Raw genomic sequence first — 10,808 nt, 5'->3', positions numbered from 1 at the left:
ATTGTAATTCCCGAATTTACTTATGTACGCAATTTAAATACTTGAATTTCTATTATGTACACAATTGTAATTCTGGAATTACTTTTTTTCTTTTGGTAAGTAACGGGGTTCTTTAAGAAAGAATATTTTCTTGATAATAATCTTAAAATGTATTCATCACAAATAGAAAAAGTCTTTATCATGTACTGGAAAAAAGAATTTATACTCTTTCAAAGAACATTATAAAATTTTATCAAAGAAAAGTCAAAATAATAAGCAAATCGAATTTTTGTTTTAATTTTATAATCTTAATTGAAGAATTAAACAATTTGAATTCAGAATATTACTTGTTTTAAGTAAAGAGAGTAAACAGTTACTTAAAAAAGATTACTTAAAAAAAGAGAACTAAAATAGAGAAATTGGTTTTCTTAGCACTAGAATAATATTTTTTGCGTGTGAATTTTGCGGACATAAATAGCAATCGCGATATAAGATCGCGAGCCAAAAAATAATTATTTTTTCTTTCTGTGGCAAGAAAATGATAGAGCGCTATCATTTCCACACACTACCTTGCGGCAGATAGCATGGTGTATTTTTTTAAGTTGTATTCTTAGTAGGTCTAATCCACTTTGTATTAAAATATTCTCATATTTTAATGAAAGAACTGTTCGAAGTGCCTTCCTCGTTCTCGTATACAGAGTTCGGCCCTTCGATTAATATTGCGCGTCGCGCGGTGCGCCATTTCCGGCGTGATGGTATCGAAAGCTGCGAGAATTTCTTCTCGTACCTCAGTTTCTGTACCACCACGCCGGTGTACTCGACTAAATCTTTCATGTAACCCCAAACGAAATAGTCGAGCACGTTAATATCCGGCGACCGCGCCGGCCAAATGATTGTGCCACTTCGACCCATCCATCTGTCCAGATATCGCGCGTCTAAAACATTTCGCGCCTGTCGCGAAAAATGCGCATTTTCCAGTTACGATGGGGCTCTGCGGATTTTTCGCGAAAGGCGCGAAATGTTTTAGACGCGCGATATCCAGACAGATGGATGGGTCGAGGTGGCCTAATCATTTGGAAAAAGGCACTTCAAACAGTTCTTGCATTAAAATATGAGAATATTTTAATGCAAAGTGGATTAGACCTACTGGGGGTACCATTGCACTTAAAAAAATGCGCCATGCTATCTGCCGCAAGGTGGTGTGTGGAAATGATAGCGCTCTATCATTTTCTTGCCACAGAAAGAAAAAATAATTATTTTTTTTCTCTTCCTTTTTTTAAGCATAACATAAACTAATTTGGAATTAATATTTTGTCTAGACATAATTTTAATTCTGCATTTTCAATTATAGCTTATTAATAATTCGATGAATTATAAGTATGTCTAGACATAATAATAATTTTTTTTCTTTGAGTATCAATTTAATTTGGTAGAATTTTATGATGGTATTAAATAGCAAAACGGCGTGCCGTATACGCACACGCAAAAAATTATCATTCTAGTGCTAAGAAAACCAATTACTCAGTTTTCTCTTCTTTTAAGTAACGATGATCTTTACAAAGAATGTTTTCTTGATAATATTACTTAAACTAAATAATATTCTAAATTCTAATTATTCAGTTCTTCAGTTAAGCATATAAAATTAAAACAAAAATTTGATTTGCTAATTATTTTGATAGGAGAAGTCAAGGCTATGAGGGTCAGACGCAGATCACAGTGCGTAATATCAGAAATAACTGATTTATTCGTCGTTTTGATACATTACATCGATCCGTACGTTTTGGCTCAGCTTTGAGCCATCTTCAGCGGTAGTTACAGAAGTTAAGTTACACGTTCTCCGTACCGTATGGTGAGTAGTTTACTGATTCAAAGTATCAGAAACATTGACCAATTGATCCATATCTTTAAATTTATTCAATTAATATTGAGATATTAAAAAGATCCCTTAGAAAACTCACCATTCGGTCTGAAAAACGTGGAATACAGAGCCATTTACATAATGAATACTCTCTGCGAGAAGACTTGACGATCTTGTCGACACGACAATGATATGAAAGGTCTTGCAAGAAGAGACATGTCGTAGGTCAACACACCGGCGAGGATTATAACAAAGCACGATTTGACACCGTCTCAAAATGACACGGATTTTTTGCATCATGCATATGTCACGGTTTTGAGCAAATTGTAATCCATGCTCATGAACTTTGGTCGTTGGCAAATCGGGGTTTTACTATTGGTACATGTAATATTGTGACGGTGTCAAATCGTGCTTTGTTATAATCCTCGCCGGTGTGTTGACCTACGACATGCCTCTTCTTGCAAGACCTTTCATATCATTGCTGTGCATGTGTCGTGTCGATAAGATCGTCAAGTCTTCTCGCAGAGAGTATTTATTATGTACATGGATCTGTATTCCACGTTTTTCAGACCGAATGGTGAGTTTCCTAAGGGATCTTTTTAATATCTCAACATTAATTGAACAAATTTACAGATATGGATCAATTGGTCTATTTTTCTGATACTTTGAATCAGTATACTCACCATACGGTACGGAGTGTGTAACTTAATTTCTGTAACTACCGCTGAAGATGGCTCAAAACTGAGCCGAAACGTACGGATCGATGTAATGTATCAAAACGACGAATAAATCAGTTATTTCTGATATTACGCACTGTGATCTGCGTCTGACCCTCATAGCCTTGACTTCTCCTATTTTAATCTCGAGGGTCCTCATATTACTTTATTTATTATTTTGACTTTTCTTTGATAAAATTTTATTATGTTCTTTGAAGGAGTATAAATTCTTCTTTCGAGTACATGATAAAGACTCTTTCTAAAATTTGTACATTTTAAGACTATCATCAAGAAAATATTCTTTCTTAAAGACAACCGTTACTTAATAAAAGAAAAAAAGTAAATTGAGTAATCGCTTTTTTAAGCAGTACAATTGATATGTTCCTGTGTGTATGCATGTACACACGTATGTACATACGTACGCACAAAAAATTTTTCTATGTTGTTAGAAAATTTTATTTCTATTTAAAAAAGCGAGAAACTATCATCGCTCAGGACGGGGGCCCGGCGTTACGCGCCGCTCGTGCGTAATCATCGCCGCTTGTAGAAAACAACTGCCCGCGCGCCGACCGCGGGGCGGCCGCATCTCGCCGCGCGCTTGGATTTGGCGGTGGGCCGGGCTAATACGGCGATTTTTAATCATTAATAACTCATCAACTATTGCGAAAATTGCAAAATGGTACATGACTTTTCGACTCAGTTTGGCTCGCTCTATCTAAATATGAGAAAAGTACCAAACATTCAGTGACACCCTGTATTTATAAGTATTACGTTTGTTAAAAGTAAATTTAAAGTATATTTGCGACTTGCTTATAAAGTTTTTATTGAGGTTAATAACTTAAAGAAAACTTTACGCTCGGCTGTCAGTATACTATTAGTCTACTATTATACTATTAGTATACTATTATTACGGCTAGTATACTTTGTAATACTTTAAAATACTTTAAGTAACTTTAAAAAACTTTAAGTAAATTTTCCTAAGGGCAGAGTCGGGGCGCACGCGGTGCGCGCGGAAATGCACGCGGGTGACGATCGTGACGGGCGATCGGCGTGTGACGGGTGGTGCGAGGCCAGGCGCGGGGCGCACGGGCGCGGATACGGCGGCGAGATCGCTGCAATTCGGTGCGTTCGGTGGCGGGCGTATCCGGTGAGAAGCGCTCGGTGGAGGCAGAGAAGCGCTCTGCTCCCGTTCGGATACTTCGTGCGCGGGGACGCCGGTCGGGTACCGAGAAGCGCTCGGTGAAGATAGAGTACGCCAGAGGCTCTCTACCTTCGTCCTGACTAGCGGGCGCGTGGTGTAGGAGCGCCGGTCGTCTGACGAGAATCACTCGGCGAAGACAGAGAATGCCGGGGGCGCTCTACCTTCGTTCGGACTAGCGGGTGCGCGGTGGAAGGAAGCCGGCCGTCGATCGAGAATCACTCGGCGAAGACAGAGAATGCCGGAGGCGCTCTACCCTCGTTCTGACTTGCTAGAGAGATGCGGGAATTCAGGATCGGTGCGGTCGGTCGGAGCGTTGATCGGGAAATCGCATTTAGCGTTAAAAACGCTCGTCTTTTATACTCGCGCGGCGGCGTTCCGCAGTGGCGGGGGTAGCGACGGCGATCGCGAGCGCCGGGATGGTGCGGCGGAACGGTCGGAAAATACGGCGTTCCGACGCCGCGATCGCGTTCGGCGGTCTTCGGTCGCGGTCGGCACCGCTCGGCGCGTCGAGGCGGTTGCCGCGGCAAGTCCGTTCGCGGGCTTCCTAACGCTACGATGAATGCTTTAAAATACGGTGGGCACACCGTGCCCGTTCCTCGCCCGGCGGATGGTCGGCCGGGCGGTCTCGGCGGGATGTTATGCCGGAACGATGCATATTTGGGGGTGCATCGTTACAGTTAAAATGTAAAACCTTCAGAAGGAAATTCCTTTCTTGCATTTTTGCAATTCTATTTTCTTGAAACATTATTAGACATTATTTTATCAAATATTTAGTGCAATATTTCCCATAAAAATCATAATATTTAAATTATTTCCATTATACAATATAAACATATTTTGCATATATTTATCAAATTATGTGAATTATCATGATCTGTAATGAACGTTTCCAAGAGATCTACACTTTCATCTGTTTGTAATGGTAGATTAACAGGTAAATTTTCCGGCACAGAAAAAATGACAGCACCTTTTGCTTGAGGAGCTTTTCTAATATAAGCTAATATCTGATTATTTTGTTCTTTAATAGTGATAAGAGTATCTACTATTTTTTTGTTTAGTGCTAAAAGAGGAACACAAATAAAATATGCATAACTCAATAACTGTATTATGAATACAATGTAAGATATCTTATTTTACCTTTTTCATCCAGTTCATTATTATTCAATATTCTGTTTAATGTTAAATTCGACCAAGGTGTTGAATTCGACCGAGAATTCGACGGTATGTTATTACCACATTCAGAGGAATCTGCAATTATTACTAGATATAATTAAACACTTTTCTAATATATTACAGAAATTTCATGTTTTACTTTCTTCATTCAGTATATTTAATGTCGAAACATTGGGTGCGTTTAGGTAAGACACCGCTACCGTAGCGCTACACGAATATACCGGTAGCGCTACCATGAACAGCCAATGGCTGGTACGCATTCGTGTAGCGCTACAGTAGCGGTGTCTTACCTAAACGCACCCATTATTCTCAAAAGAACCTGGAAATTCAATGTAAAATAAGATATCTTATTTTACCTTTTTCATTCAGTTCATTATTATTCAATATCCTGTTTAACGTTGAATTCGACCGAGATGTTGAATTCGACCGAGAATTCGACGGTATGTTATTACCACATTCAGAGGAATCTGCAATTATGACCAGATATAATTAAACACTTTTCTAATATATTACAGAAATTTCATATATTTTACCTTCTTCATTCAGTATATTTAATGTCGAAACATTATTCTCAGAAGAACCTGGAAATTCAATATAAAAATTAGGTAAAAATAAATTCTAAACAGGTATATTTTATACGTTATTGTACAAGATATAACTAACGATTTAAAAAATTCTTTTTTATTGGAGGTGGTCGATCAAACTTGGAAATTGCACAACTTTCCTCGGTTGAATCATCAGAATTATTATTATCATCGTATAAACGCCGTGGAGGACGCCGTTTTCTCTTAATTGTATCACTTTCTAAATCTGTATTTAAATCACTCGTAATTTCTGCCTCTTTAGCTTTCTTATGTGCTACGTCTATATTAGCTACAAAATATAAAATACTGTTAGTTAAAAAGGACGAGTCATATTGCCTTAATTAAATATATGTATTAATATTTATTGAAGATTTGTATACTTTGCATAAGCGCGTTAAATATAATGTCTCCAAATATATACATGTAGAAATAGAAGATGTAAATGAATTGTGTGTGTGTGTAATAGAGATAAATAATTAGTTAAACTTACTTGTTTCATAAAAAATTTTTTGTACTCCATACCCCAGGTAGCAAGGTGACGTCTATTTAACGTCATTTTTTGGTCATGTTCTGACGATTGCGACGTTATGAAATGACGTCAAAGTGCCGTAAAAATGACGTACTTTTGTCTCATCTCCGTGACGTCATATATTGACGTCACTAATACGTAATTAATGACGTCGCCGGGACGAAATAAAAGTACGTCAGATTTTGAACATTTGGACGTCATCTTGGAATGGCAGTCACAAGACTGACCATAAAATGTCGTCAAATAGACGACAACTTTTTAATCTACATTATTTTTTATGAAATTAAAATGTTAAAATGTCCACTTGATAAACGTTTATTAAAAAACGTTTTTCTTCTTTATCTATGAAAAAAAACGCTTTTTAACTGTTTCTTTACGTATCATGTGCATATAGCCCCGCTCTCTCAAGGCGGTCACCCATCCTAGTACAGTACCGCGCCCGTGTTGCTTGACTTCGATGATCCAGTGAACAGTGACGATCTTCTGACCCTGATGCTTCCTTAGTAACTGTACTTGTCTATAACAAGTACATCTTTAAAGTGTTCAAAAATCTTGTAATGATATCTTCTTGATAGCTATAACACTGCATGAAATAGTTATTATTGTCTTATAAACGTCCATTATTATTAGTCGCCGACGTCATAGACCAAAAATGACTAAAAATAGACGTCATTATGTCGATGTCGTCTTCTGACGTCACTTTGCTCCTTGGGTTGGGTACTGGTCTACAAACTGACGAACCAGATACATCGTGTTAAAGTCAGTCAACTAACGTCTTTTATTAGTCTAAAGTCTGACGTCTCAGGTACGTCGTGTTAAAGTCAGTTAACTAACATTTTTTATTAGTCTAAAGTCTGACGTCTCAGGTACGTCGTGTTAACGTCAGTTAATTAACATCTTTTATTAGTCTAAAGTCTGACGTCTCAGGTACGTCGTATTAACGTCAGTTAACTAACATCTTTTAAAGCCGGTTGTTCCAACCTATTGGTAAACTAACTAATAGTTAAATCATATGTCTATCTTTGTTTAATTAGAAGGAAAAACGAAGACATATATATGATTTAACTATTAGTTAGTTTGCCAACAGGTTGGAGCAACCGGCCCTTATTAGTCTAAAGTCTGACGTCTCAGGTACGTCATATTAACGTCAGTTAACTAACATCATTTATTGGTCTATAATCTGACGAACCAGGAACGTCGTATTAAAGCGATTTAACTAACGTCTTTTATTGGTCGAAATTCTGACGTCTCAGGTACGTCGTGTTAACGTCAGTTAACTAACATCATTTATTGGTCTACAATTTGACGAACCAGGAACGTCGTATTAAAGTGATTTAACTAACGTCTTTTATTGGTCGAAATTCTGACGTCTCAGATACGTCGTACAATGGATAAATAACTAACGTCATTAAATGGGCACTAATCTAACGTTACTTGGACGTTATAGTTTGGTTAAATTGTCGAAGTGTTTTTATGGTTATACAAATGACGTCAATGGTACGTTATAATGAGGTCATTCTACGATTAGTTATTATTTCGTCAAAAAAGTCACGACATTTATACGTCTTAAGTTGGTAAAATGACGTCGTACCCAAAAAATGACGAATTATTGACGTCATATTAACGTCACCTTGCTACCTGGGACAATGTCCATTTCTCTTGATTAGGTTCTTCATGCTTTTTTAATGCCTTGTTATAACTATTTGTATTTTTGTATGGTGGCCAGAAAACTTCTCTTTTACGAGGCGTCAGCCAAGTACTGCTGACAACGGCCAAGTTTGCGCCGCATTTTTCATCAAACTGAATCACCGTAAACATATTCTATTTTGTACATCTAATAAAGTTAATATACTGATAATGAAATCTCCGCGAACACAAGACTGTTCCATCAAGAATACAATTATACTTGATAACACATATTGTTGTAAAATATACTTTTTTTACACGTACATGCAATAAACAGAAGATCTCGTACATGTTTTAGTGATGGAAAAGTACAAACGAAATATAACTCACCAAAACTCATACAGTCAGGACTAATTACAGATTATACAGATTGCAATATATTGTCTGTATACAATTTACACAGTGTGCGAATTAAGCGGTAGCACGAATAACCACCATGTATTGCTCGCACCAGCACGTTACCGCTCGCGCGAAACAGGAAGAGATTATAGGTTAGGTAAAGAAAGACCGCTCGTCTCTCTTTGTCGAATCGAATTGTGTTTTGTTTTTTGTTTGCTTGCTTTCGCGCCAATACTGGATGAAACAATTCGAAACAAATAGGCTGCGTTCTGTAATTCTTTAAATGATTAATATTCTTGCCTTTGGTTCTTCCCCAGATTTAAGTGAAATCAATCGATCGTAATAAATAAGATAATCATTTTGAGCGCTAACTGAGCTCTGCTATATCGTCTCAACGAGGCTTTGCGTACAGTGGAGTATATATTTGGAACAGGAATATAATTTATTAGGGTATAATAAATATAATTAAATATGATTTATTATAGGATATATAAAAAATATTGAATATTTATACCTGCAGAGTAGGATGACGACTAAGATGTCTTAATGACGTATTATTGACGTTAAGGACATTTTATCCGGAAAAGAAAAATTTTTCTACAATACGTAGTCAATTAAACGTCTGTATAATGTCATTTTACAAAGTCTTTTTGACGTATTAAAACATGACGTTAAATATACGTCACTTAATCGACGAATGACGTTACTAACCAATTATGACCAAATATTGACGTCAAAATGACGAGTGCTTGCTACCTGGGATGTTTTGATGGTTTTATTTTCACTTAATGTGTATAAAATTTTCAATAAATCAGTGTTTTTTAGTTCACATGCGGATAGTGTCAGAAAAAATGTAGGAACCCCACATTGTCTTATCATACTCATTAAATGTTTTTTCTTGCTTTCCCAATAAGATGGTGATGATCTTATCTGTTTCATAAATTTGTATCCATCGTTATGACGTATGGAATCATTTATAAAATTCGCATCTTTAATTTTATCAGCTGTTAGGTTATCATTTCTTTTTACTCTCCTTAAACAAATATTTATATTTGACATTATTGACTTTTCCAATTTGTTTCGAAATCATCGCCAGCGACGATTTGAAAACAAGCGCCGTAATATCGGCTTAGACATCGCGAGCGCGATCGGGGAGAGCGCGACGGTCAGCGAGCGCAACAACGGTGAAGCATCGGCCCTAGCAACCGTTTTTGTTTATTATTCGTCATCTTCTTCTTGAGTTTCCTGATCGTGTTCGTTCTCGCGAGTTTTTGGAATCGACATCGAAAAAGAAAAGGGAGTGAGGCGATACAGATTGAGTGCGCGTGACGTTTATTGTGCTGTTCGCATCCCGGAGCGAGGAGACGCTTTTGGAATCATCGAGCGGAGGACGGAGTTTCAACGGAACCGTGGCGGCGGGGATCGACGGAGCCGGACGGGACGCTCTGACCCCCCGACTTTTACATCCTGCCTAATTACTCCTAACTGATGTGACATCGAGACGCCCAAGAGTTCTAGCATCGTTGCTTCCGACCTCGAGAGGAGCCTCAGGTTTGATTTGCTCGATCCGATTGCTGCGGTGATTCGAGTGACGGTTATGCGGCGGTCCTGCAATTATTTACCGCGCGGCTACGTCGGCTACGTGGTCGATGTGGTGCTAAATATTCGCGCGCACGATCTCAGTTTCTTCTCATTGCGCGTATCCGTAGCCGGTTGTGATATTGTTCATTCGAATTATTAATCGCGGTATTATGTGCAGTTTTGTGCGGTCATTTTCGCCATTTTATTCGTTACACATCTGCGTGAAGTGTTCTACATTGCTTTATCTCTCAATACGATATCCGCGTTGTAATGTTTAATTTCATGTATGAGTGACCCGGTATGTTCCCTATGCGTACGTGCATTATTTCTTTTTGACATTGTTTCTATGCAGGCGATTGCGTTATTTTTCATTGCGTGAAGTTCACCATATACGAGTATTTTCATATGCGAACGAACGTGAGTTAATTATCTCTTGCGAATGTTACATGTTTATCCCGGCGCTGTTCACGGTAATTCGAGTTTCCTTGCGTATACTGACGAGAAGGTTGTGAGAAGAACGGAGATTCGCTTCGAACGAGATATCCGCAGATTCACACACGAGGGCTTTGCGATCAACACAAAGTTGATGCAATGCGTGGCAACACGATGTGCGAGATTACCGCGAGGGCTTTGCGATCAACACGAAGTTGATGCAATGCGTGGCAACACGATGTTGCGAGATTACCGCGAGGGCTTTGCGATCAACATGAAGTTGATGCAATGCGTGGCAACACGATGTTGCGAGATTACCGCGAGGGCTTTGCGATCAACACGAAGTTGATGCAATGCGTGGCAACACGATGTTGCGAGATTACCGCGAGGGCTTTGCGATCAGCCAGGATTACCGCGGGGTTAGCTAAGAATTCAGGCCTTTTACGTGGTGACGAACAGCACGAGGCTGTATGCGAGATTTCGAAGAACTGTTGACATACGCTACTCTGATCTGAGAACTGCGACCATTGACTTACGCTATTCTGTTGATACCCGCGACTATTTGATACACCGCTTTTGAGATTACCGCTATTTCCTTGATAACCGCTCAGCTCAACGAGATCATCTGTGCACCATTCATCCTTGCGTTCTACGTTCCTGATATACCTGCGATCTGCACGTTAGACATCCTTGTTCTGCGCGCCATTCATCCTTGCGTTCTACGTTCCTG

General features: G+C 38.6%; 1 protein-coding gene across 1 annotated transcript; it reads right to left on the bottom strand.

Annotated features, from left to right (window-relative positions):
* Positions 1-4,577: 4,577 nt before the first annotated feature.
* On the bottom strand, positions 4,578-7,858 carry LOC139787170 (uncharacterized; the record flags this gene model as incomplete). The annotated part of the gene is made up of 6 exons (XM_071726266.1): positions 7,671-7,858; positions 5,591-5,817; positions 5,461-5,508; positions 5,284-5,394; positions 4,892-5,002; positions 4,578-4,814 (listed from the first exon to the last, which is right to left on the bottom strand). Coding segments are annotated over exons 1-6 (922 nt in total), but the record flags the coding sequence as incomplete, so codon positions are not given.
* Between the last annotated feature and the right edge of the window lie 2,950 nt (positions 7,859-10,808).

Source organism: Temnothorax nylanderi, unplaced genomic scaffold (genome assembly GCF_030848795.1).
Source record: "Temnothorax nylanderi isolate EJ_2023f unplaced genomic scaffold, tnyl_v1.0 TNYL_tig1310_pilon, whole genome shotgun sequence".
Taxonomy (NCBI): Eukaryota; Metazoa; Arthropoda; class Insecta; order Hymenoptera; family Formicidae; genus Temnothorax; species Temnothorax nylanderi.
Note: the sequence above shows the minus strand (reverse complement) of the source record. Positions and strands in the feature narration are given on the sequence as shown.